This window comes from Bos taurus, chromosome 25 (assembly GCF_002263795.3).
Source record: "Bos taurus isolate L1 Dominette 01449 registration number 42190680 breed Hereford chromosome 25, ARS-UCD2.0, whole genome shotgun sequence".
NCBI lineage: Eukaryota > Metazoa > Chordata > Mammalia > Artiodactyla > Bovidae > Bos > Bos taurus.
This window is the reverse complement of record NC_037352.1, coordinates 1,349,469-1,374,994: the sequence shown is the minus strand read 5'-3', so window position 1 is coordinate 1,374,994 and position 25,526 is coordinate 1,349,469. Positions and strand designations below refer to the sequence as shown.

Below are 25,526 nucleotides of genomic sequence, written 5' to 3'. Positions count from 1 at the left end.
CTGGAATTCATTAAAATAAACTCTCTTACTTCAAAAGACAACAGCAAAAAAAAGTGGCAAGCCACAAACATAAAAATATCTGCAAATGTTATCCTTGACAATCCATAAAGTCCTGTCTATAATGTTCAGCGTAACAACTCAGTAAGGAGACAGTTAAAAAATGGATGAAAGTCTTGAATAGACACTGTGCTAAAGAAGATACAAGAATGCCAATAAACACATGAAAAGGTGCCCAGTATCAATCGTCAGAGAAACACAGAAGGGCTCAAAACCAAAAGAGAACAAAGCCGACTGTACCAAATAGCGGTGAGGATGTGGGACCAGACTCTCACAGTCTGTAGAATTACGCAGTCGTTTTGGAAAACATTTTTTAAAAACAAAATACTATGTGAACCAGTAACTCCACTGCTAAGAATCTACCCAACAGGAGTGAAACCTGTGTCCACACAAAGGCTCACGGCAACGTTATACATAATAACCCCAGAGACACCAACCAGATGTCTATCATCTGATGTATGAGTAAACAGACATTATTCAGTCACAAGGAGGAATGAAGTTCCGATGCCCGCTTTGTGGACGAACCCTGAAAGCGTGCTCGGCGAGACAGGCGAGTCACAAAGGGCGCCTGCTGTGCGGGGCGCTCTAACACCGCAGCGCCTGCACAGTGGCACACGCTTGCTGAGAGTCTCCGAGTTGTACTGTGTGCTGACGGGTGGATTTCATGGTGTGAGAATTGTGTATCAGTAAAGCTGTTTTATTTAACTGATATGCAGAGTACATCAGGAGAAACACTGGGCTGGAGGAAGCATAAGCTGGAATCAAGATTGCCGGGAGAAATATGAAGAACCTCAGATATGCAGATGACACCACCCTTATGGCAGAAAGTGAAGAGGAACTAAAAAGCCTCTTGATGAAAGTGAAAGAGGAGAGTAAAAAAGTTGGCTTAAAGCTCAACATTCAGAATACGAAGATCATGGCATCTGGTCCCATCACTTCATGGCAAATAGATGGGGAAACAGTGGCAAGTGTCAGACTTTATTTTTTTGGGCTCCAAAATCACTGCAGATGGTGACTGCAGCCATGAAATTAAAAGACGCTTACTCCTTGGAAGGAAAGTTATGACCAACCTAGATAGCATATTGAAAAGCAGAGAGATTGTTTTGCCAACCAAGGTCCATCTAGTCAAGGCTATGGTTTTTCCAGTGGTCATGTATGGATGTGAGAGTTGGACTGTGAAGAAAGCTGAGCGCTGAAGAATTGACGCTTTTGAACTGTGGTGTTGGAGAAGACTCTTGAGAGTCCCTTGGACTGCAAGGAGATCCAACCAGTCCATCCTAAAGGAGATCAGTCATGGGTGTTCATTGGAAGGACTGATGCTGAAGCTGAAACTCCAATACTTTGGCCACCTCACGCGAAGAGTTGACTCATTGGAAAAGATCCTGATGCTGGGAGAGATTGAGGGCAGGAGGAAAAGGGGATGACAGAGGATGAGATGGCTGGATGGCATCACCGACTCGATGGACATGAGTTTGGGTGGACTCTGGGAGTTGGTGATGGACAGGGGGCCTGGTGTGCTGTGAGTCATGGGGTTGCAAAGAGTCGGACACGACTGAGGGACTGAACTGAACTGAAACCTGTTTTAGGAAAAAAAAAAAAACTGTTGGGTAAAGGCATCAGAGTTGATACTTTATTACATTATCCCAACATACTTCTAGAAAAACATTTCAGCCTAGACAAAATGAAATGGAGGAAAAAGGGTAACACTTAATAACAGTATCAAAAGTAACAACCATCCATAGGAAAAAATTTTTTTTAATATATGCAAGATCATAACACAGAAATCTACACAAATACCAGGGAGAGAAACTGAAGAAGACCCAACTGTGCCCCGTCCACACTGGAAGGGGAGACTCAAACTGCCCCAGGTCAAAAGTGGACAGGCAGTTGTGCACACGCGACAGGCTGCCCCCCGTGGACAAGGAGGAGGCCGGAAGCCCCTGCACACGGAGAGGGGTCTGCTCTGCCTGCAGAGTTCCGTGGGAGCCCAGATAGGGCCCGGCTACCTGGACCTGACCACAGCAAGCTGGAGCCCGAGAGGGAGGAAGAAGGGAAAGCCACTGCCGAAATCCACCAGGAAGAATGAAGCTCAAACGGCAGCTCACTCTTAGGAAGCAAGAGAGAGGGGAGGCCCCGAGACCATCTCAGAGAAAGGGCAGTGATGGGTCCCCCAGGTCTTTTAAGAGAATACTCTCAAGTCCACTGGCAGAACGGGACGTGACACTGCAAGGAGCTTGATATGTACGTCAGCCTAGATTAAAAAGCTTTTCTCCCCACAGTTTTTCCATTTAAGGAGCATCTTATGAGGCCACATGAAGATTAGAACTCTCACCAGAATGACAATGAAGAGAATGGAAAGGCAGATCAGGGTGCCGAAGACAGGCCTACTGGCCACACACGACAAGGGGCTGCATCCAGAACACAGTTTAAAACAAGTCGCACTGACAGCACCCAGATAACTCAGCAAGAGACTAAAACGCACTTTACAGGAGGCGACAACCCTCTGGGCAGTGAGTCTCTCTGAAGCGTTGCCTGCCGTCACTGGTGACTGAAGAAACGCGGGACAGCGACAGCCACTGCTTACCTGCCTTTGGGCTGAGTAGACAGGGTGGGGTGCTAGTGAGGCCCCCCTGGCCCCGGGCGGGGGGTTGTTACCTGCCAGGACGACACACCCTGGGCCCGGCAGGTCCACTCAGGACATAGAAATGCGCAGGGCCCTTCAGGGCCGCAGCCCCAAGGCAGGAGGCGGGGAGGGGTCTACAACGTGGTGCCTTGTCCATGAAGACCGGAAACCAGGCTCCTCAGGGGCCCTTGGGGTCAAGTGGGAAGAGGCCAGGGCAGTAGTCGTCCTGGGTCAGAACAGGCCACCCCGGGGAGCAGGGACAGAATTAGCCCCAGGCTTCTCCCAACTCAGCGGGCTGACCACCAGCTACTGCAGGACTTGGGCAAGGCTAACCCGGCTGCCGCAGTCCCAACAAGGGTTCCCCGACACACAAGCTCCCCAGGGATTTACAGGAAGTCCCACCCCAGGCCTGTGGGTGTCAGGGGACAGGCGCCGGCTGCTTGCCGGCTGGGAGCTTTTCGGTGCAGAGGCCCCAGGGCCTGACTCCTGCTGAGTCTGCACTTTCTACTGTGTAAATGCGTGTTTGCCCTGTAAACTTCTGGGTGTGGACTTTCTCCCTGCAGATCTATAATTTCTCAGAAGAGAAGCTGAGAGATGACCTGGAAAAAAGTCAAAGCTCGATAAAGGGAGGAAGACAAAGCCAGTCCTTGAGTCATGGCATGATCTGGGGAGGGGCCACGAGGCACGGGGTCTCTGGGCCCGGGGGCTCCTGCCTCACCCCCAGCCCTCCTCCTCGGCCTCACCGGGAGGCCTCCACAAGCCTAGCCTTATCCACGCATGGTTCCGCCTTTTTCAAGCCCTGATGACACAGGCCATCCACCCCAGGGGGAGCAGAGGAAGAAGGGGTAGGCGGGCGCCGCAGCCACGGGCAGAGTCCTGGTGAAGGGGAGGGGCGGCTGGAGGCCAGCCCAGGGACGCAGCTGGGTCTGGAGGAGCCGCACCCTGCCTCCCACGTCTGACCCGGGGCTGACCTCAGGCCAGACACTGGCCCGGCCCGGCCTGCACAGTGTGGGGTGGCCGTGCCCCACGGGTACCCCAGAGGGCAGGAAGGGCCGCTACTGCGGGGGCTGGTCTCACGGCCCCAGGATGTGGCCCCCGAGGCCAGGCTACCCCCACTCTCCTCCCTGGAGAACAGGGCCGGGAAAGCAAACAGAGCTGCCAGGACCCGGCCAAGCATTCCTAGAAGAGGCTGGGGGTGGGGCACGGCCAGACAGCAGCTGACCCTGAGGTCACGGGAGAAGCGGAGGCTGGGCCAGGCCCTGGGAGCTGACCGAGGATCCCACCCAGGTGGGGAGGAACAGGCGGGGCGTGGTCAGCATTCGGGGGACTGGCAGGCCCAGCTTAACTCCCACACAGCCATCGGCTGGGCAGGGAGCCCCCAGGAGCCCCGAAGGGCCCCCACCCCCAAGCAGGGGGTGGCTGAACACTAGCCCCTCACAGGCTGCTCCAAGGGAGACCCCCGCCCAGCACTGCCTTCAGCCCCAGCTCGTGGCCAGCCCTGCAGGGGGATGGGGGCGGGGGAGCCAGGATGATGGGGATGGGCCTGCGGGCCTCAGAGCTGCACCCACCCTCCTTGCCCCTGAGGGCACGGTGGGCAGACGCCGCCCCCAGCCCGTCCCCTGTGCCACCTGCCCCACGCCCCGCTCTCAGAGCCGCCGCTGGCGCCCGGCAGGAGGGGGTTAACGGCGCTGGGGCCAGCAGCTGGGCTGGCCGGCAACACGGGTGCTGCCCCGTGGAGGGGAAATCCAGAGGGCAGGAGCAGCGGCCCAGCAGACGCCTGCTCCCGCTCGGCACGAGGGATGGCCCCAAGCAGAGGTGAGGCTCCCGCAGTCCTGCCACTCGCGCAGGGGTGGCCAGCCCATGCCCCAAGCCCACTATGGTAGGGGCTGCCCCCGGGAGGGCTTCGCTCTGGGAGCCCCCGGGGGAAGCGTGGCCACTTGTCTGGGGGGTCCGCCCACCTCCTCTCCCACCCTGGGCCCAGGAGGGGGTGCGGGGGATGCAGGGCCCCGCACCACCCCAGGGCCCCGCCCAGGCCCCCCCACTCCTCAGAGGCCAGGCCAGTGCCACCCGGTCCCCTTGCAGAGCCTCGCCCACCCCAGCTGCCGTGCCCACCCTGAGACCCGGAGCACTCAGGACAGGGAGGGGCGCGGTGCCGGGGACAAGCCCAGTGCCCAGTGGAACTTTGGGGGGCCTTGAGGGGAAGCCTGGCATCCTTTGTCCAGTGATAAAACCAGTCTCCAGTGGTCAAAGGCCTGGGGCCCCATCGGCCCTCGAGGCTGGCACCCTCCTCCTCTCCCCATGCTGGCTCTGGGCTGAGTCCCTGGTACGTGCCACACACATACCAGGGAGGGAGGTGCCCCTGATTGGCGGGTCTGACTGGGGCAGTGGGCATCCAGCTCAGTGTCCAGGCCCTCAGGACAGCAAGCGCTTGCCCACCCAGGCCTGCTCCAGAAGGTTCTGTCGCTCACGCCTTCCTCCAGGCCTGCCTGGCAGCCTAGGCTGGCTCGAGTGTCCACCTTGGGGATGAGAGTGACACACGGCCTAGTGGCCAGGTCCCTGGTCCCCAGTTCCCTCTGGTCCTGCACAGTGGAAAGGGCAGCCGGTCTTGACCCGGAGGACGTCCCAGTCCTGCCCGTTGACGTGGGGCCCGCCTCTCTTGCCCACACCTTCCGCTCTGGTCAGCAGGGCCTTCTCTTAACGGGTGCGTGTCGTGGTCCTGGGGTGCAGCTGAGGCCTGGAAGGTCCCGTGTCTTGCTCCGACCTGAGTCCCCGTCCTGGGCCCCTCCCCAAGCCCCTCTCCCCGCAGGAGTCCCGGCCCTGGTGGTGCTGCTGGTCTCCTGGGCAGCGCTGGGTCCCCACGGCCTGGAGGGAGTGGAGCCCGTGGCGCCAGCAGACCCTGAGGGCCTGCAGTGCCCGGCTGTCTGCTCCTGTGGCCACGACGACTTCACGGACGAGCTCAGCGTCTTCTGCAGCTCCCGGAACCTCACGCAGCTGCCCGGGGGCCTCCCGCCCGGCACTAGGGCGCTCTGGCTGGACGGGAACAACTTCTCCTCCATCCCTGCGGCTGCCTTCCGGAACCTCTCGGGCCTGGGCTTCCTCAACCTGCAGGGCAGCGGGCTGGCCAGCCTGGAGCCGCAGGCGCTGCTGGGCCTGCGCGGCCTGTGCCACCTGCACCTGGAGCACAATCGTCTGCACGCGCTGGCGGCGCACACCTTCCTGCACACGCCCGGCCTGGCCTCGCTCGGCCTCAGCAACAACCTGCTCAGCCGCCTGGACGAGGGCCTCTTCCGGGGCCTGGCGCACCTCTGGGACCTCAACCTGGGCTGGAACAGCCTGACTGTGCTGCCCGACACCGCGTTCCAGGGCCTGGCCGGCCTGCGGGAGCTGGTCCTGGCAGGTAACAAGCTGGCCTACCTGCAGCCTGCGCTCTTCTGCGGCCTGGGCGAGCTGCGAGAGCTGGATCTGAGCCGGAACACCCTGCGCAGCGTCAAGGCCAATGTCTTCGTCAAGCTGCCCAAGCTCCAGAAACTCTACCTGGACCACAACCTCGTGGCCGCCGTGGCCCCGGGTGCCTTCCTGGGCATGAAGGCACTGCGCTGGCTGGACCTGTCGCACAACCGCGTGGGCAGCCTCCTGGAGGACAGCTTCCCGGGGCTGCTGGGGCTGCATGTCCTGCGCCTCTCACACAATGCGCTCGCTGGCCTGCGGCCCCGCACCTTCAAGGACCTGCACTTCCTGGAGGAGCTGCAGCTCGGCCACAACCGTCTGCGGCAGCTGCCCGAGGAGGCCTTCGCGGGCCTGGGCCAGCTGGAGGTGCTGGCCCTCAACGACAACCAGCTGCAGGAGCTCAGGCCCGGCGGCTTCCTGGGCCTGCGCAACCTGGCTGTGCTCAACCTCTCCAGCAACTGTCTGCGTGACCTCCCGGAGCGGGCCTTCCAGGGCCTGGCCAAGCTGCACAGCCTGCACCTGGAGGGCGGCTGCCTGGCCCGCCTGGGCCCGCTTGCCTTCGCGGGCCTGTCGGGGCTGCGCCGGCTCTTCCTCAAGGGCAACAGCATCGCAGACGTGGACGAGCGCAGCCTGGGGGGCCTGGCTGAGCTGCTCGAGCTGGACCTGACTGCCAACCAGCTCACGCACCTGCCCGGCCGGCTCTTCCAGGACCTCGGCCGCCTAGAGTACCTCCTCCTCGCCCGCAACCGGCTGTCTGCGCTGCCGGCGGACGCCCTGGGGCCCCTGCAGCGCACCTTCTGGCTGGACGTCTCCCACAACCGCCTGGAGGCGCTGCCTGCGGCGGCGCTCGCACCACTCAGCCGCCTGCGCTTCCTCAGCCTCCGAAACAACTCGCTGAGGACCTTCGCACCGCAGCCCCCTGGCCTGGAGCGCCTGTGGCTCGAGGGCAACCCCTGGGACTGCAGCTGCGCGCTGGGCGCCCTGCGGGCCTTCGCCCTGCAGCAGCCAGCCTCCGTGCCCCGCTTTGTGCAGGCCCTGGCAGAGGGTAACGACGACCGCCAGCCGCCCGTGCTGGCCTACAACAACATCACCTGCGCCAGCCCGCCCAGCCTGGCGGGCCTCGACCTGCGCGACGTTGGCGAGGCCCACTTTGCCCACTGCTGACCCAAGGCTGCCCCGGCGTCCTGACGGGCCCTCGCGACCCCGGGGGGACACAGTTCGGGACCTGCGAGCCCCAGCCTGCTCCCTGAGAGCCTGTTCATGAGGGTCAGGGACACGGCCTCCCTAGCTGTCATCAATTAAAGCAACCAAATAAACGGGGCCACGTGTGAGGGCAGGGCTACAGCTCAGTGCGGGTGGGGTGCTAGCCAGCACCCCTTTGGCTGCCGCGGCCCCATGGCCTGCCCTGCGCCCAGCCTCCCTTCTCATCTGTGAATCCCCAGGTCACCCCCCTGGGAGTGGTGGGCCTTCACTCGGGTCCTCCGGGAGCCTCACGCGTCAGCCCCTCACCAGCAGCGTCCTCAGAGGCAGCTTGGTCCTGGGAAGAGGGGGGTGGAGGGGGTGCGACCATCCCTCTCTGGGTCCCTGTGCTCCCAGCCAGACCCCTCACCCCCAAAGGAAGCCCCCCAGGGCGTACTCGTCACCACTCCCCCCCATGGAAGCGGGGGCCCAGGGCTGGCCCCCTGGCCTGGACACACCCCTGGCAGAGCACCCAGACTCTTCCCCGGGAGAGTGGCATGCAGGCTGCCGTTCCACCGCCCAGGATGCATCCCAGCTTCCCCAGGACCCACGCAGGGAAGAGGCCCGGGGCTCCGCTCCACACCCGCCTCTCCTGCCCGTCAGCCTGGCCCCCGGCCTGGGGCAGGCCCTCGGCTGTCTCTGGGCCAAGCCTGGCCACTCACACAGCAGGACTGCTGGCCAGTTCCTGGGACTCGGGGGTGGACACTGTCTGCATAGGACATGGTGACACGGGGTCCGGGCGGAATGCTCTAGAAAGGTCAGACATGTAAACACGGCTGTGTGATGCGTTTATTTCAGCTCCTCTGAGTTACAAGTTTGACCCCTGACTGGGTGTCACCTCCTTCACTGGGATTCCGGGCCAGCAGGCCAGGCAAGATTCCAGACGCACCAGCTCTGTGGTGCATGAACAACGTGAAGACTTGGCTGTCGGGAGCAGCAGTCTGTCTGGGCCACAGGGGTACCAAGCTGTGCCAGCAGGGAGGGCAGGCCACGGCGCAGGGACGCCATGCCATCCCTGGGTGACTGGGCAGAGCCACTCACTGTCGGTGGCTCAGCCTAGATGCTGCCGAAGCTCCGCAAATGTCCAGGGTGGGCCCCGTGGGGAGAGGGGCACACGGGGCCTGGCTGGGCCCCTGCTCCAGACCTCCAGCCCCACAGCGCACAGGAGCGCTCAGCCCGCCTCAGTCAGGAGAGCCCCGCAGGCGTCTCGCTGAGAATCTTCTGGGCGATGGAGGAGAGCGCGGGGAAGGCGGGGCTGTCGGGGAAGTCCTGGATGAAGTCCCGGCCATCCTCCAGGCTCCGCGTGAGCTCGGGGTCCAGGGGCACCGAGCCTGGGTGGGGGTGGAGAGTGGGCGGTGAGGGCCAGGCTGGGAGGCCCAGTCCACCCCCTCAGCCCAGGAGCCCGCGGGCAGCACTGCCGAGGCCCCGCTGGACCCATTCCCGGGCTCAACCTCCCCAGGACGCCCAGCAGCCACCCAGCAGGCCCTGCCGCCTCCCGGGTGCTCCTGCAGAAGAAAGCACAGGGCGCCTGTGGCTGGCAGCTCTCACGGGGCGGGGAGTCGGCGGGGTGGGAGGAAGCCCCCTCTCCCTGGGGGGGGCAGGGCCCTGTGGCAGCCCCAGCCCACTCACCCAGGAAGGGGACGCCGGCATGTCTCGCCAGCTCCTCGCCGCCTCCCTTGGAGAAGACGTTGGTGCACTCCTGGGACACAGACACGGGGTCCACCTCCATCCTCTGCTCGCAGGGGGCGGGCGGGGTTGGGGGGAGCTGGCCACCCATGCCCGCAATCGCCCAGGACTCACCGAGCAGTGGGGGCAGACAAAGCCGCTCATGTTCTCCACGAGCCCGATCACCCGCAGCCCCACCTTCCTGCAGAAGGTCAGCTCCCGCCTCACGTCCCCCACGGACACCGCCTGGAGACCGGGAAAGGGGCCGGGGCAGCAGGTGGGTACCCCGAAAACAGCCAAGATGGGTGAGGAGGACAGGGCAGAGCGTCTGCCCCGGGGCAAAGGCGCCCGTGTGGGAACAGTACCTGGGGCGTGGTGACCACGAGGGCCCCCAGGGGGCTGTGGGGGCGCAGGGCGTCCACCACGGCCATGTGCTCATCAGAGGTCCCCGGGGGCGTGTCCACAAGCAGGTAGTCCAGCTGCCCCCAGGCCACATCGGACACAAACTGCTTTATCAGCGCTGCGGAGACCCAGGGAGGCTCAGGGTTGGGGGTAGCAGGCGGGCAGGCAGGGTCTCACTGGGCCCACGCTCCCCCCAGGGCAGGGCGACCTTTGGGCCCGGGCCCACCTGCATTCGGAGAGCTGTGTGTGCCACTGTGCGCCAGGAGCAGGGAGAGACCCTTCCCCAGCACCCCCAGGACTTCTGCTCAGGCCCTAGGTTCGATGGCTGGAGCGGGGATCCTCCAAGGGCAGATGTCTGTGCCCCAGAGAGATGGCCTGTGGGGAACGCCAGGCAGGCATGGCCTGGGAGCAGCCCCCACCCTGGGCCTGCTCCCACACCTGGCAGCCCCGCACTGGCCCTCGGAGGGAGCCGAACCCTGTCTGCTGAGGCAGAGGCACCAGAGCCTGCCCAGGTGCCCCACAGGGCGCCTTCCTGCCCGGGGGAGGACCAGGCAGCTGAAGGCCTCATGGCTGCGGCTCATGCTCTCGCTCCCCAGGCCAACTGTCTGCGTACTTGCAGGCTTGACGGGTCAGGGTTGGGGGGAGCGTCTTGGAAGTGAAGACCGGCAACAGTCTTTCCCCCAGCGCCCGAGGTGGTGGGGCGGGTGGGGAGCAAGCAACCTGGCGTGGCATTACCGTTCTTCTTGGGGCCTCTCCACACCACAGCCTCGTCCGGCTGCTCCAGCAGGAAGCCCACAGACATGAGGGAGATGCTCTGCTCCCGGTCCACGAAGACAGGCACCCAGCCACTGTCGCCCTGGTGCACGGCCCTGCCCTGCGCCCGGAGCATGCGGGGGATGCTGGGGCCGCACAGGTCCACGTCCAGGATCCCCACCTGCAAGAGGGCGTCCAGGCGGCTTGTGAGGGCCTCTGACCAGGTGCTGCCCTGTGTGCCTACCCAAGAGAGCGGGGGCTCGCGAGGAGACAGGAGGCACTCACCTTTTTGCCCGCGTGGCGCAGGGCCAGTGCCAGCTCCGTGGAGATGGTGCTCTTCCCGACGCCCCCCTTTCCTGAGAGGACGAGGACGATGTGCCGGACGCCGGCCAGGTTTCCAGGCTCTGGTCGGAAAGACAGAGGGGAGGAGGGCCGGGTGTCTCCTTCGTACCTTCCTTCCGCTGCCCACTCACCATGGTCACAGGCACTTCCTACACTCATGTCCTGAGAGGGCCGTCCTGAGACCTGCCCCATCACCACACATGCAAATGCGGCCACGTGAGAGGGATTCCAGCAGACCCCAGACCCAAACCACTGCTTCCTCAGAAACGGTTGTCCCCGCTCGGTCTGGAGCAGGGCTGCTGCGGCTAGAAATGCTGCAAACCCTCTGCTCTGCAGTGTGCACACGTGAGTGCGTGCACACCTTGCATGCACGAGGCCAGTTCCAGCCAAAACCTCCCAGTGGCTCCAAGGGATGAGGGTGGAGACCAACGTGCTGCCGGCCCCTGTGCCAGCATCTCCAGGTCTGACCCCAGGGGGGCAGTGCCCTCCTCTGGGGGCAGAAGCAGCCCTCCTAGCAGCCCTGGCCTCCGGCTCAGGAGGCACCCACACCGTGTGAGGGCGGAGGAGTCAGGTCACTCGGATGGCTCAGTTTCGCCTTAAGAAACCCTGGGTACCCCCAGGGCGCCATAGTGCCAGTGCCAGACCCCAGGCAGACTCTGCCCCAGCTCCTGTTCCTCCCAGTGAGCCTGAAATGCCACCCTGAACACACGACTCCCACCCCTGCTACCCCACAGAGGCGCCATCTGTGTACAAACAACCCTCAGCCCCTGCAGAGAGCCCTGAGGACCTCACCACGGAGAGTCCTGCCTGGCCTGCAGCCAGCTGCTCACTCCCGCAGCCTCCCTGCACCCCGGCTCCCCAGGAAGGGCTCAGTGTGAGGTGAGTGAACACTGTCTCCCTCCTGACCCATCTCTCATGGACAGGTTCAAAGGCCGCTGCCACCAAAGGGTCCCTAGAAGGAACTCAGGGTGCACCTGGCCTCTCCACAGGCCCCGGGCGTAAGGCGGTGCAGTGCCTGTCCTGGGTCTCCGTCTGGAGATCCTGTACGGTGACAAGGAAAGGGCACCATCCCCTAGCCGCGGGTCACTGCCAACAAACACAAGCCTCGGCCACCTGCCTCAGGCTACCGTGATGACTTAAAAGGCTATTACTTAAACTGCTTTAATACCAGAAAGTAGTGGGGAGCGGGGGACTTCCCTGGTGGCTCAGTGGTGAAGAATCCTCCTGCCAATGCAGGAGACACTGGTTCGATCCCTGCTGTGGGAAGATCTCACATGCCACAGAGCAGCTAAGCTTGCCTGGGATTCTCCAGGCAAGAACACTGGAGTGGGTTGCCGTTTCCTTCTCCAGTGCATGAAAGTGAAAGTGAAGTTCCTCAGCCATGTCAGACCTTCAGCGACCCCACGGACTGCAGCCTTCCAGGCTCCTCCATCCATGGGATTTTCCAGGCAAGAGTACTGGAGCGGGCGCCATTGCCTTAAGTAAACTCAAAGGCTTATAAATGATGACAAATCAAATGCATACTACTACAGGGGACAGGCTGCCCGGAAGGGACAAAGGAAAGCAGTGTCTCCCCACAGAGGAAGTGAAGGATCCCACGTGTGGATGAGAGGACCAACCAATCAAGCCTTAAGTCCACCCAAATCAAGATTACCTACCTGATACACCGGACAAGTATGGGAGTCTTTGTATGTAAAGAATCTCTCCAATAGGATACAAGCACCTGACAACAGAAGCTGCCTCTGGGCACAGGGAGGTTTACTGCATAGCCCGTGAGGCTTCTCGAATTTCTGTGTGCATTTGCCTCTTCGTTAAAATAAGTATTCATCATCAACCCAGAAACCATTCCCCTCCCCTTGCAGCAAGTGTGCCCTTACCATAACAAGCTTCTTCTGATTTTTCTATCCAGTGTTATGTTTATAATCTGATGGATGAATCCAGCGTTGTAAACACTTTGTGCTCAAGATATCAGACCCGAAGTCTTTTAGAAAATAATGTGGCTAAGGTCCATCTAGTCAAGGCTATGGTTTTTCCAGTGGTCATGTATGGATGTGAGAGTTGGACTGTGAAGAAAACTGAGTGCCGTAGAATTGATGCTTTGGAACTGTGGTGTTGGAGAAGACTCTTTCGAGTCCCTTGGACTGCAAGGAGAGCCAACCAGTTCATCCTAAAGGAGATCAGTCCTGGGTGTTTATTGGAAGGACTGATGCTGAACCTGAAACTCAGCTTTAGCCACCTCACGTAAAGTGTTGACTCGCTGGAAAAGACCCTGATGCTGGGAGGGATTGGGGGCAGGAGGAGAAGGGGACGACAGAGGATGAGATGGCTGGATGGCATCACCGACTCGATGGACATGAGTTTGGGTAAACTCCGGGAGTGGGTGATGGACAGGGAGGCCTGGCGTGCTGGGATTCATGGGGTCGCAAAGAGTCGGACATAACTGAGCGACTTAACTGAATCTGTGCGAATCCGGCTGTGCCCAAGGTATACATTGGGTTCCATGCAGATTTTATTAAAAAAAAAAAAAAAAAAAAGGCTTAGGAAATCAGAATAAAACTTCTACAAAAAACAGAATGTGACGTTCAGGTTTCTCCTTCTTAGAGCGCCTTATTCAAGTAAGACTTCCTTCTAAGCGCCGTAATGACACGTGCGCGCACCTCTGAGAACTTTATACCGCAAATAAGATGGTGTGCTGAAACCCGGAGCCGCGACTAGCAGCTGCGGGTCTGCCCTTTCCTTCTCGCCTCGGCGCCCGCCGACCCGCAACGCCCCGCGGCCACGCACACTCACCCGCAGCAGCTTCCATCCTCCCCTGCTCGCCCCGCGTCCTCCCCCTCGCAGCCCGCCTCCCTCCAATCTGAGTGAAGCGCCTTCGGGCCAATGGGCAACGCGAACCCGCCTCGGCTCTTTTTGATAGGCCCACGCGCGCTACCTTAGCCAATCAGATTGCGCAAGGGGTTCACGCAGGTTCCGGCGCAGACGATGTACAGGACAGGGACCCACTTCCGTGTCAACGCCCCAGCATGGGACCGCTTCGTTTGCCCGCCCCATGTCCAATAGGCGTGCGAGACTTGTCTCCAGCCGCTTCAGATGTGGCCAATGAGGACGTCGAGCTAGGATTGACAGGCCCAGCAGCCTCTCAGCAAGAGGCGTGTGCAGCGGGGCCCGCCCCTCTTTCGAACGCCGAAGTCAAGTGCACTGCGGGGCCAATGCGGCGCCGGGGGCGGACCGCGGGGCGGGGATTGTTTACGTCTTGCTCCGGAGCGGAAAGTAGGTCACGGCTGGCCCGGCTGAGCGCGGCGGCGCAGAGCGGCTGCAGGTGAGCGGCGGGCCTCGGCCGCTCCTCCCCGGGTCTTCCGGGCCCTGCTGCCCCGCCTGGGTCGGGACCCCACCGCACCCGTTGGCCTCGCGGAGCTGCGGGCGGCGCGGCCGGCGCGCCTTTGTTCCGGCGGCGGCGGCGGAGCCAGAAGAGGCGGGCGAGGCTCTGCGCCGCAGGCCGGGCGGGGCGGCGGGTGGGAGGAACCCCGCGACTTCGCCGACCCTTAGTGCGATACCCGACGGGGAAGCGACCCCTGCTGCAGCGGTGTTGTCTCGAGGCCGTGCATCCCGCGTGCACAGCCTGGCGCCTACTGTTGCCGTGGCGGTGGCGGGCGGGGCTTAGGCCGGGCCCGCCGTGGCCGGCTCCAGTAGCGAACCCGGGTCTGCAGACGGGCTCCCATCCCTCAAAAGCTGTGCCTGCGCGCGTCCCTTGCCATCCCTCGGGATCGTGGCGGGGGACAGTCCCGGTCCTCCTGGGGAATTTCAATACAAGATCCCAGAGATCGACTTGTAACTGTAAGTCAGGCTTGGAAGTTGAGAGCCAAAGAGGGGAGGGGAAAGCGTTCTGGGCAAAGGGCTGGAAAGAACCAGCAGCCGGAACAGGGCCGGAACTTGATGGGCTTGGTAGGATTTTGCATTTTATCCGGAGAACAATGGCAAGCCCTGAGAAGTTTATAACTTGGTAATTCAAAATTTTTTAAGGGATTTGTGTTTCGAAAAAGCTGGGTTGTAGTGAATGAAGTGGGCGGAGCCGGAGCGGAGGAGTCGTGCGGGGGTGGGGGAGGCGCGGTGGCGGCAGATGGTTCAGGACACCGTTGGAGGTGGTGTGGGGCGTGGAGGGCCGTGGTGGGAGGAGGTGTTGGGATGACTGCTGTGTGTCTGGCATGAGGAACTGGGAGAATGGAGATGCCATTTGTCAAACTAGACACTGGAGGAAGGGCAGGCAGGGCTTGAGATGCCCAAGGGACGGGTAGGCAGGACACTTGGGTTCCTGAGGCCAAACTCAGAGAGGGACCTTTGAGAGTCATGGATGTCTGGATGGTGTTCCACGCTCTCTATCTGAGTTTCATCAAGGTGCTTGGATCCTGGAGCGAGGTACAAGCTTGTGAAGAGAGTTCCAGACCTGGGTGGGCTGGCACAGGCTGTGGGACCTACTGGTGTGCTGTGTCTTTCTCTGCTCCGACCCTGTGGTTTCTTCCAGCTCCTGTCCACCATGGCCAGGCGCCCGCGGAGCAGCAGAGCATGGCATTTTGTCTTGAGTGCAGCCCGCCGAGATGCGGATGCCCGGGCTGTCGCTCTGGCAGGGACTGCCAACTGGGGCTACGACTCTGATGGGCAGGTAGGTCCAGTGGGTGAGGTCGGCATGGCTGGACAAAAGTGAGGAGACCCCTAGGGCAGGCACTGCCTGAACTGAGATGGGAAGGGAAAGATGGCCCTGGGGGCAGAGGAGGAGATCATCTTGGCTGGACCAGTCGCTGCACATGCTGTTTCTGCTCTCCCAAGCACTTCACACCAGTTAAGGGCACACGTGGCCTTGTGTGGTAGGACCCCAAGGCAGATACGTTTCTCTGTAGTGGGTGTCAGTGGGTATTTCGGTCAGTTCACTTAACAAAAACGTTTCCGTTCCATCTACTCAGCCGATTACAAGGGTGGTTATTGTATCTCCAAGTGCAACTTTTTGGACATTTCCTCTGCCTGTTGAAGTCTGTGCTCTGTATTTGTGTATATGCACCTGAAAAAAAGAACTTTGATTCTTAAAGACAACCACTATTACTGTGCCTTCCTGTGCTCAGGATCCTGAGCTCTGCGAGGCCCAGGAACACAGAGGCCGTGAGGAGGGTGGCTCAGCTGTCTGTCTGCTGGGCAGGTTCCTGAGGGACCTGGGGCTTTGCAGCCGGAGCCTTGTCGCACTGACCCTGCAGGGGGCTGTGTGCACTCTGTGTCTGCCGTGGGGAGCCTTGCAGTCAGGCTCCTGAACCTCTCAGGGCAGAGCTGGGCTTGGGCTCTGCCTTGAGTCACTGCCGCTGTTCTTGGGGATCTCTGACTTGGCTCTGGTCTGTTAACCTCACCCAGCCTTGGTGCCCTGGCTTATCCAGGTGTCTGGGGGGACAGATGTCTCTCCCCGCCACCTCCAGCATGAGGGCAGCTGAGAACCTGGAACCACCAGGCTTTGGGGCGGAATTGGAGCTGGTGGTATCCTGGGCCCCCTTCCCAGGCCTCCCTTAGCTCCCTGCCCAGGCCAGCAAGAGGCCCCGGCCTGCATTCCTGTCCCGCCTCCAGCTCCCACTGACCACGTGGCCCGGGCAGTCTTTCCTGCCTGCGTCTGCCTTGCTGGCTCATTGCTGTGGGATGCGGGAGGCATCCAGGGGCTGGAGGCGCGGTATCTGACACACACTTGCAGTTTGTCCTCTTGTCCAGCAGCCCTGAAGGCTACATGCACACATCGCTGCCCCTGCTGCTCTGAGCTCTCTGTGCAGCTTGTGGAGAGGCCAGTTCTGCCCTCCATGCAGGGGGTTACATGCTGGATGCCAAGCATGGGAACTCCAGGGCCAGCAATGCTCAGGTCTGCGCACTGGATCGAGGAGGGGTGTATCCTCCCACAGCAGGGGGCCTGCCTGTTCCCCAAGAGCCGGGTGCTGGGGTCCCTCAGCCTTTCCGCGGGTGCAGGTCTCTGATCGGCTTGACCTCCTCATTCACTGCCTGGCCTCTGCGTTGCTTCCCTCCTACTCAGGGCTGAGTGTGATTGAGCAGGGACTCCATCCTTGGGGGAGGAGGCAGGTGAGCAGGGAGCCAACAGGAAGGAAGAGGACGCAGAACTCAGGCCTGGCAGAGCCTCTTTGAACTGGTATCCAAGAGAGATCCAGGGGCGAACAGACCCCACCCCGACCCCAAGGGGACAAGGGTGGGCAGGACAGGGAGCCGGGTGGGGGCGCTGACGCTGTCTGAGGAGGGTAAGTCTGTGGGCTTTGCTCTCAGGGCAGCAGAATCTCAGGTCTGAACAGGTCCACTGGACTGCTGTGCAGAGGGCATTTTGGGCCAGAGGGGCACCCAGAGGCCAGGAGAGTGAGGGTGGAGGCCTGAGCCCTCCCAGGAGCCCAGGCCAACCTGGGAGGGCTCAGCACAGGCACATAGAAGCGGTCTGTGCCTTGGGCCCTCGCTGGCTGGCCGGGGTCTGGAGCCCAGGTGGGCGTTTGGAGGCACTCTAGCTGGCTTTCAGGAGGGTCTGGTCAGTTGGTCTCCGGAACCTGACCAGCTTAGCCTTGGCGTCTGGTGCTGGGCTGATATCAGGCCCCTAAGGCTTGGAGTCTTTCCTGTGAGGACTGAGCCCCCGTGCAGAGGGCATGCGACCGCAGGGCTCCCTCAGCAGGGCCCTGTGACGGGGGTTGAGCTGCCCTGGGCACAGATGGGGAAGCTGCAATCTGGGCCGGGTGTGCAGGCCCTGTGATGGCGATCGGGCCCTAGGAGCCCAGCTGCTGCTCCGGGGAGACCAAGCTGCCTTCGTTAGGTCAGTGGCGGGCTTTGCCACGGGCTCCCCTGTGTATCCGTGACCTAGGAGCTCTTGACCTTGAGGGATGGCTGAGCGTGCAGCCCTGCCAGGGGCTGATGAGCCACTGGGCCTCCAGGGCTCTTGACTCCATTCCCAGGAAGCTTCCTCGTGGTCGGCCTTTGAGGAGGAGGCCGGAAGAGGTGTCCATGGTTGCAGTGGCTGGCTGTGCCCCGGGGCCAGGGGTGGTCCTCTGGAGGCCAAGCCCCAGGTCCCTTCCTCCGGACGTCTGGCTGTTGACCCATGGACCTGCAGCGGGGCAGGTGGATGGAGGGTGTCTGGGCCGGTGCCGGTAGGTCGGGCGGCAACATCTCCCATGTCCCTCAGCACAGCGACTCAGACTCCGACCCCGAGTGTGCGTCCCTACCGTCGTCCATCCCCAGCGCCGTGCCCGTGACCGGGGAGTCCTTCTGCGACTGTGACAGCCAGAGCGAGGCCTTCTGCGGCAGCCTGCACACCGCCCACCGGGGGCGGGACTGCCGCTGCGGCGAGGAGGATGAGTGTGAGTGCAGGGCCACAGTGGGCGGAGGGCCTCCAGGTGGGCCAGGGCTCAGCCGGGGCCTCTCACTCTCGCAGATTTCGACTGGGTCTGGGATGACCTGAACAAGTCCTCGGCCACCCTGCTGAGCTGTGACAACCGGAAGGTCAGCTTCCACATGGAGTACAGCTGCGGCACGGCGGCCATCCGGGGCACCAAGGAGCTGGGGGAGGGCCAGCACTTCTGGGAGATCAAGATGACGTCACCCGTCTATGGCACCGACATGGTGAGTGGCCGGTGGGGCCGGGAGGTGGGGGTGCTGCCAGGCGCCTCGGTCCCCTGCCCCCTCTGCCCGCCCCCCTGTTCCCAGATGGTGGGCATCGGGACGTCGGACGTGGACCTGGACAAGTACCACCACACGTTCTGCAGCCTACTCGGCCGGGATGAGGACAGCTGGGGCCTCTCCTACACGGGTGCGTGGGGCCCGGGTGGGCGGGGCTGGGGGCCCCCAGGCCGCGGGGCTCACCCCTACCCCGCTGCCCCCAGGCCTCCTCCATCACAAGGGTGACAAGACAAGCTTCTCCTCGAGGTTCGGCCAGGGCTCCATCATCGGCGTGCACCTGGACACCTGGCATGGGACGCTGACCTTTTTCAAGAACAGGAAGTGCATAGGTGAGGCTGAGACCTCCTGTGGCCCCAGGGAGCAGGGTCAGAGCCCCTGGGGGGCTGAGTGCCCTGAGGCTGTTCCTACCCCCGCCCCAGGTGTGGCGGCCACGCAGCTGCAGAACAAGAGGTTCTACCCGATGGTGTGCTCCACGGCGGCCAAGAGCAGCATGAAGGTGATCCGCTCGTGCGCCAGCGTTACCTCCCTGCAGTACCTGTGCTGCTTCCGCCTGCGCCAGCTGCGGCCCGGTTCGGGGGACACGCTCGAGGGCCTGCCCCTGCCACCTGGCCTCAAACAGGTGCTGCACCACAAGCTGGGCTGGGTCCTGAGCATGAGCCGCCAACCCCCGGCGCCCTCACCCGCGGCCAACGGCCCCGAGCCCCGGCGCTGCCAGCGGAAGCGCTGCCGAAGGACCTAGCCTGCTCCCTCATCGAGACCCCCCGGGGCTGGGACAGCGAGGTCCCCGCCCCTGCCTGTGAACTGCCCCATGGCCGCCGAGGGGAGGACCGAGCTGAGGTTTGTCCCGCTGCCCCTCTGCTGCCTGAGGCTGGGACGGGCCTCGCTGTGGGGGCTCCGGGCTGTCAGCCCTGTGACCCCGAGACCCAGCCTGTCTGCTCCGGTGCTGGGCGTGAGAACAGCTGCCGCCCAAGCGCATCTGGGTTCAGGTCTGGGGGGCTGGCAGGGGAGGGGCTGTGGGGCTGTGGGCTGCTGCCTGCAAGGAGGATGCTCCTTGAGAGGTTGGCTCTCCCTGCCACCACCGGCCTCAGGTTTTTCTTAACTTGCTTTGCATGTTGTCAGCTCTGTTCCTCCTGTCTGAGGCTGAAAGCGACCATAATAAACTCTTAAGTCTGATGTCCAGCTGCCTATAGAACGAAGCGGGTCAAAGTGAGGCCTGGGGCTCACAGGTGTCTGCACTTGTCTCCTCTTGGGGCCTCACGATACCCTGGGGAGAGGTAGCCTGGTTTTCTCCTCCCTCTAAAGCTTGTCTTAAAAATGAAGGTGCTCCCCCCCAGCCTCCCAGTGATGGGAGTTTCCCCTGTGAGACCCAAGGCCCCTGCAGCCCTTCCTGCCAGTGCCAGCTGTCTACCAGCCCCTAGGCCAGGGTGCACACCTAGGGCATGTGAGCCCCGCCCCCTACCGTCTCTAGACCTTACGCAGGCGAGAAAAGAATTTCCACTTCTCCTCCCAGTTATGCAAGATTTTTCTCTGCTGCCCCCTCATCCCCCAGCTCGGGGTCAGACCCGACCGAGAGCCCGGGGTGTGGGGCGCACCACCCCCGTGGTTTCCCACAGGTCCCCGGGGCAGCTGTGTTCTCTCCTGCCTGCAGGCAGGGGAGGCGTGGTCAGGAGCCCAGGTCCAGCAGGAGGTCGGGGTCAGTGGTGGTCAGGAAGAGGCAGACGCGGCGGGAGAGGTCGGGCCCCACCCTGCGGGGCGGCACACCCTTGCCCGTCTTCACCGGGAGGTCGGCCAGCAGGCCCAGGCGCTCCTGCTCGGTGCCACAGGCCATGTACGCCTAGGGCGGGTGCAGGGGTGAGCAGCAGGCCTTGGGAGCCGGCCCCTGTACCCAGGGTCTGGGTGAGGGTGGGCACCCACCTGCTGCAGCAGGCGGGGGGATGGGAAGGCGCTGACAATGGCGTCGGCCACAGCCGGGCTGACACGGTTGAACTGCCTGACCTGCCGCCACCAGGCCCGCCGCAGCCCCGTGCCATCTCTGGCCACTTGCTCGCCTGCCGCCCAGCGCCCAGAGGTACAGAAGGGGAAGGCCCCAGACTCCCGGGCCTGCCTGGGGAAGGGGTGCAGGGAGGTGCTAGAGGCTCCTTGCCTCTGCCGAGCACCCTGCCCCCCCCTCAACAGAGCCTGGGACCCCTCAGCCCTGGGACACCGCCGCTCCCGGCCCCCCAGCAGCTCCCAGAAGGGAGAGAGTCACGCACTTGAAGGGGCGCTGGGCGAGGGCCTTGGTGAAGGCACACACGTGCTGGCTCAGCTCCTGCCAGGAGGCTACCAGCAGCACATCCACGTTTGCCCAGAGCTGCAGGCGCACCAGGGCCTAGGTGGGAGTGACCGTGGTGTGGGGCACAGGGTTCCCCAACAACACATGCCCCCACGGGCCACACCAGCCCCGATGTGCCCTGGACAGCAGCCAAGGACCAGGCCCCAGGCCCACCTGACTGCCTCACCTCCTCCACCTCAGGCCAGCCGACCGCCACCTCGGCGCGAGTGACCGCTGGATGCTCTGGCTGCTGTGTCTCCTGAGCGCTGGGCTTCTGAGACCTGGGCAGATGGACCGTCCCTCTGGCCTCCCCCGACCCTCCTCCCTCGCCCAGAGCTGCCCAAGGGAGGGGGTCAGCTGTGACACCAGCCCCCAGAGCCACCCCGCCTTCCCCCTGAACCCTCCCGTCCGGTGAGGCAGGCCAAGAGTGTCAGGGTGACCAGTACCACAGGTAAGCGTCCAGCCCAATGACAGCTAGGTGGGGACGGGCAGGGCTCTCAGGTGTGACCCAGGGCACAGGACAGGTCGGGCCACGTACCTGCAAGCCAAGGAGGCTCACCTGTTCCTCGGGGATGTGGCAGGTGGGGTCCACCGGCCAGCACCAGCTTGCAGGAAGCAGGGGAGCCAGCCCAAGAAAGACCCCTCGGTGCTGGGAGGGGTGGGGTGGACTCCTCCACCCAGCCTGCTCTTCAGAAAACCAGCCCTGTGCTTCCCACAGGAAAGTCTACAAAAGTCCCCAGGCATATCCCAGGCGCCTAGAAGACTTGGACTGAAAACCCCTCCCCATTCCTGGCCCACCTCTAACTAGCATAGAACAGGTGCTTGATGAACTGTGAACCCTGACGTCCAGGGTCTGGCAGAGGGTCGGACCTAAACACACTCTGGTGCAAACGTCAGCTGAGAGCAATCCCTATTTCTCCTCGCACCAGGAGGGGCTGGGTTGTGGGGTGTCACAAGGCCGACTGCACAGCCAGCCTGCGGCCCTGGTCGCCTGGCCCCCACCCGCAGTTGACCACCTAACTTCTGACTCAGGGCTCAAGAGTACCTGCCCTATCGTGGCTTCTACAGCCCAGCGGTTTCCCCCACTTCAGCCCTGATGCCCAAGGCAGAGCGCCCAGCCCTGCCATCTGCCGACAAGGCTCTTTGCCTGCTCCCCTACCGCACCTGGGTCAGCTGGAGGACGCCTCGCACAAACTCTTCGGGCTCCAGCAGCAGCAGCACGTGGGGCTCATCCTCAGCCCACACCTCAGGGGGCACCTGGGGAACATGGGGGGCGCTGCTGCCCACCCCAGGCCACAGTCCGGGCCCCCAGGAGTGCTGGGGCTCACACAGGTTCTCCCCGGACTGCTCTCCAGCCCAGCGTCCCGACTTTTACTAACACCGACCCAGAGTGCCAGGCGTCTATGCCTGCGGCCACAGCCTTGGACGGGCCGAGAGGGCCGGTCCCTCAGCGCGGCCCTTCCTTCAGGCTCTGGGTCCCAGCCTTGTACAGCCCGCTCCGCGACTCCCATTCTCAGTTCACTGCTCTGGGAAACGTGCCTCTCAGAGCAGCTCTGCCAAGTGAAACACCTAACCCAGGGCTGCACTCGGCCCCCACCCCCGGGACACTCACACCGCGCGGGCAAGGGTCTGGGCTCTCTCGGCTCCAGCGGAGGCTCCGCGCCGGGCGCTGCGGCTCCGCGCGGGGCTCACAGCCCAGGGCGTGCAGGGCCTCCATCAGGGTGTCGGCACCGGCGTCTTCCAGGACGGCTGGGACGGGGCGCAGGGGGGCCGGCGGTCACTGCTCCCTCCCCCGCGCGGGCACCGGACACCCACCGCCCAGACAGCGCGCTGCCAGCACTGACCCCCGGCCGGCTCCCAAGGCGCAGGGAGGAGTCCGTCCAACCGGGCCCAAGGCCGGGCTCCCACCCGGGCGGCTCTCCGTACCTGGGTCCACGAGCACCGCCAGGCGACGCACTGCCTGCCCGGGCCGCAGCCGCCGCAGCGCCTCGGCCGCTGGCCTGCGCTCTTCAGCCGGGTCCCGGCCCCTCGCAGGGGTCTCCACGCCAGCCGGGCCTTCGGCGTCCGAATCCGAGATCTCCCACGTCGGGGGCCGCCGCTCTCCCAGGCCCCGGCGGGCGCTCCCGGCCCTCCCGGGTCCAGGCCTAGCCATGGCCCGCCCGGCCCCTTCTCCGCTTCCGGCCGTGCCCGGACTTCTTTACGGGGGACACACCCGCCGCTTCCGGCGCCAGGCGGGTCTGCAGCGCGCGGCGGCTGCGGCGTCTTTCCGCCCGACCGCGGAGGCCGCCCTGGCCATGGCGCGCAGGAAGGTGCGGCCGCGGCTGATCGCTGAGCTGGCCCGCCGTGTGCGGGCCCTGCGCGAGCAGCGGGAGCGGCCGCGCGACTCAGTGCGCTACGCTCTGGACTACGAGACGCTGATACGGCCGCACTCGGGCCGCAAGCTGCCCTTGCGAGCCTGGGTCGACGTGCGCCGCGAGAGTCGGCTCCTGCAGCTGCTCGGCCGCCTTCCGTTCTTCGGCCTGGGCCGCCTGGTCACGCGCAAGTCCTGGCTGTGGCAGCACGACGAGCCATGCTACTGGCGCCTCACGCGTGTCCGGCCGGACTACACGGCGCAGGTGCGCGCGTCGGGAGCTCCGCGCCGCTCCCGGCTCCGCGGGGCTCCGGCGCCTCCCCTGCGCGCCACCGAGTGGGAGGGGGTCTCCTGTCGCCCGACCCCTGGGCGAGCGCTTTCCGAGCTGACCTCCTCCCCCACTTGCTTTACAGAACCTGGACCATGGGAAGGCTTGGGGCATCCTAACCTTCAAAGGTAAGGTGTCGGAGACTCGGTGGGGAGGCTGCCCGCAACAGGTTGTTCCGGCAACGTCTGAGCGAGGGCCCCGGTCTCCTCTCCCCAGGAAAGACGGAGAGTGAGGCCCGGGAGATCGAGCAGGTCATGCACCACGACTGGCGGCTGGTGCCCAAACACGAGGAGGCGGCCTTCACCTCTTTCACCCCGGCGCCAGAGGAGAAGCCGCGCCCGGTCCCCTACCCGCCGCTCCTCCGGGCCATGATTCTAGCAGAGCGACAGAAAAACGGAGATCCTAGCACGGAGGAGCCCATGCTCAGCTTGGAGAGGATACGCACTGATCCCTGGGACTATCCAGAGAATCAGGAGGCGAAGAAAAAGACCAAGGGCACTGCAGTCTAAAGTGCGGGAGCGGGCAGGCTGCCCCAAGGGTGCCAGACAGGGCACCCCTTTGGGTCACACCGGAATCAGCCCCCCTGGTATCTTGGATCTGACCTCCCCGCCAACTTGTCGAGGATTTACGTTTTCGTAGAAAGGGTGCGGTCTGCACCCTGGTTCCTCTGTCCCGGCTTCCCCAACTCGCAGATCTATCTGACTGCCAGAAGTGGCTCCTGGGGGGCACGCTGGAAGCAGCAGGGCAGCAAGTGTGGAGCCCAGTGCTGGCCTGTCACTTCCACCTTGGCTCCCCTTCCCACGACCCGGGCAGAAACTGAACGCGAATAAAGGAACATGAATTAGCCTGGGATGTGGCTTCTTTTGAGTTTGGGGTTGAGGGACCAAAGCGGGCTGGTGGCAGGGCTTCAGGGAGGAACAGGCTGTCACTGCTGCTTACGGCCGTTGGTGCGGAGACCCGAGGGGACCGGGGCGGTCCGGGCGCGGCCGTAGAGGTCCCAGTGTGGGCGTGGACTACAGGCGCCGCCCCGCTGCGCCCACCGAGGCTGCGGCTCCAGGCGACAAGGCCGCTTTAAGCACAGGCTCCGCCCCGGTCCGCGCGCCGCCCCCGCCCCGGGCCCGCGTCGCCCGCGCCCCGCCGTCGCCATCATGATCTGCCTGGTGTTGACCATCTTCGCCAACCTCTTCCCGGCGGGTGAGCGGCGGGGGCCGGGCCACGCGGGGCAGGGAGGGGGTGCGGCCGGGCTGCGCGGGCCGGGGAGGGGGTGCAGCCGGGCCTGACGCGCCCGGACCCCGCCGGTCCCCGCAGCCTACACCGGCGTGCACGAGCGCACCTTCCTGGCCGTGAAGCCCGACGGCGTGCAGCGGCGGCTCGTGGGCGAGATCGTGCGGCGCTTCGAGAGGAAGGGCTTCAAGTTGGTGGCGCTGAAACTGGTGCAGGTGAGCACCGGAGTCCCCAGTCGTGGGTAGTAGGGCGGGGCCCCGGGGGCCAGAATCCCCCGAGCACGCGGCCTGTCCCTCTACCTCCCCAGGCTTCGGAGGAGCTGTTGCGGGAACACTATGCCGAGCTGCGCGAGCGCCCCTTCTTCGGGCGCCTGGTCAAGTACATGGGCTCCGGGCCGGTGGTGGCCATGGTGAGTGTCGGCCGGCGGGCGGGCGGGTGGGCGGGACGCTGACCCGGCGCTGACCTCCGACCCTATCGGCAGGTGTGGCAGGGTCTGGACGTTGTACGCGCTTCCCGGGCGCTCATCGGAGCCACGAATCCGGCCGACGCCACGCCCGGCACCATCCGCGGCGATTTCTGCATCGAGGTCGGCAAGTAAGTCGGGTTCCGAGTCTCCCAACTGGGCTGCGCGGGCCCCTGACCGAGCTCTGCCTGCTCCGGGCTGTGCTCATGCCGCCTCTCCCGCACAGGAACGTGATTCACGGCAGCGACTCGGTGGAGAGCGCTCGCCGCGAGATCGCACTCTGGTTCCGCACAGACGAGCTCCTGTGCTGGGAGGATAGCTCGGGGCACTGGCTGTACGAGTAGCTGGGCCTCTTGGGTTGCGGCTGACCCCGCCCCCTCCAGGCCCCACCCCGGAGCTGTGGTAGCCCCGCAGCAGCCTTCCCGAGGGCAGGTGGGTGGCCCGCCTGCCGAGCTCTGGTTGCCTTCCTGCCCTGGATGGGGTTCTCAGGCGCCTCGGCCCAGCCCGCGCCCGTTTACAGCTCGCCTGCAAACGCACCAGGGCGCAGCTCTGGTACTTGGCTTGCCCCGGCATTTGTTTTTATAATAAACGGAAGAAAACTTTTGTGCTCCAGTTGGTTTGGGCACAGGGACACAGAAG

General features: G+C 63.6%; 6 protein-coding genes across 14 annotated transcripts; 4 read left to right on the top strand and 2 right to left on the bottom strand.

Moving 5' to 3' along the window:
• The first annotated feature begins 4,479 nt into the window (after positions 1-4,479).
• IGFALS (insulin like growth factor binding protein acid labile subunit) lies at positions 4,480-7,291 on the top strand. The gene is given in 2 exon segments (NM_001075963.1): positions 4,480-4,495; positions 5,472-7,291. Coding segments are annotated over 2 exon segments (1,836 nt in total).
• An 842-nt stretch (positions 7,292-8,133) lies between these two features.
• On the bottom strand, positions 8,134-13,588 carry NUBP2 (NUBP iron-sulfur cluster assembly factor 2, cytosolic). Of its 3 annotated transcripts, none has more exon segments than NM_001034505.1 (7): positions 8,134-8,697; positions 8,996-9,065; positions 9,167-9,277; positions 9,397-9,551; positions 10,169-10,367; positions 10,472-10,590; positions 13,319-13,357. In NM_001034505.1, coding segments are annotated over 7 exon segments (816 nt in total). In that variant the 5' UTR covers positions 13,335-13,357; the 3' UTR covers positions 8,134-8,551.
• Positions 13,589-13,797: 209 nt separating this feature from the next.
• Positions 13,798-19,384, top strand: SPSB3 (splA/ryanodine receptor domain and SOCS box containing 3). Of its 7 annotated transcripts, none has more exon segments than NM_001034506.1 (7): positions 13,814-13,847; positions 15,048-15,185; positions 17,718-17,892; positions 17,967-18,154; positions 18,239-18,341; positions 18,415-18,540; positions 18,631-19,384. In NM_001034506.1, coding segments are annotated over 6 exon segments (1,038 nt in total). In that variant the 5' UTR covers positions 13,814-13,847; positions 15,048-15,059; the 3' UTR covers positions 18,951-19,384.
• EME2 (essential meiotic structure-specific endonuclease subunit 2) lies at positions 16,664-22,693 on the bottom strand. The gene is made up of 9 exons (XM_002697918.6): positions 22,449-22,693; positions 22,135-22,271; positions 21,687-21,779; positions 20,969-21,060; positions 20,710-20,803; positions 20,464-20,579; positions 20,126-20,315; positions 17,758-20,045; positions 16,664-17,639 (listed from the first exon to the last, which is right to left on the bottom strand). The coding sequence occupies exons 1-8, from the start codon at positions 22,672-22,674 to the stop codon at positions 19,875-19,877; spliced, it is 1,119 nt and encodes a 372-aa protein (XP_002697964.1). The 5' UTR covers positions 22,675-22,693; the 3' UTR covers positions 16,664-17,639; positions 17,758-19,874.
• Positions 22,694-22,790: 97 nt separating this feature from the next.
• On the top strand, positions 22,791-24,045 carry MRPS34 (mitochondrial ribosomal protein S34). Its single transcript, NM_001035500.2, is given in 3 exon segments — positions 22,791-23,137; positions 23,286-23,328; positions 23,417-24,045. Coding segments are annotated over 3 exon segments (657 nt in total). The 5' UTR covers positions 22,791-22,816; the 3' UTR covers positions 23,710-24,045.
• A 290-nt stretch (positions 24,046-24,335) lies between these two features.
• On the top strand, positions 24,336-25,525 carry NME3 (NME/NM23 nucleoside diphosphate kinase 3). Its single transcript, NM_001098986.1, has 5 exons — positions 24,336-24,394; positions 24,509-24,639; positions 24,732-24,833; positions 24,906-25,018; positions 25,114-25,525. The coding sequence occupies exons 1-5, from the start codon at positions 24,349-24,351 to the stop codon at positions 25,229-25,231; spliced, it is 510 nt and encodes a 169-aa protein (NP_001092456.1). The 5' UTR covers positions 24,336-24,348; the 3' UTR covers positions 25,232-25,525.
• The last annotated feature ends 1 nt before the right edge of the window (position 25,526 follows it).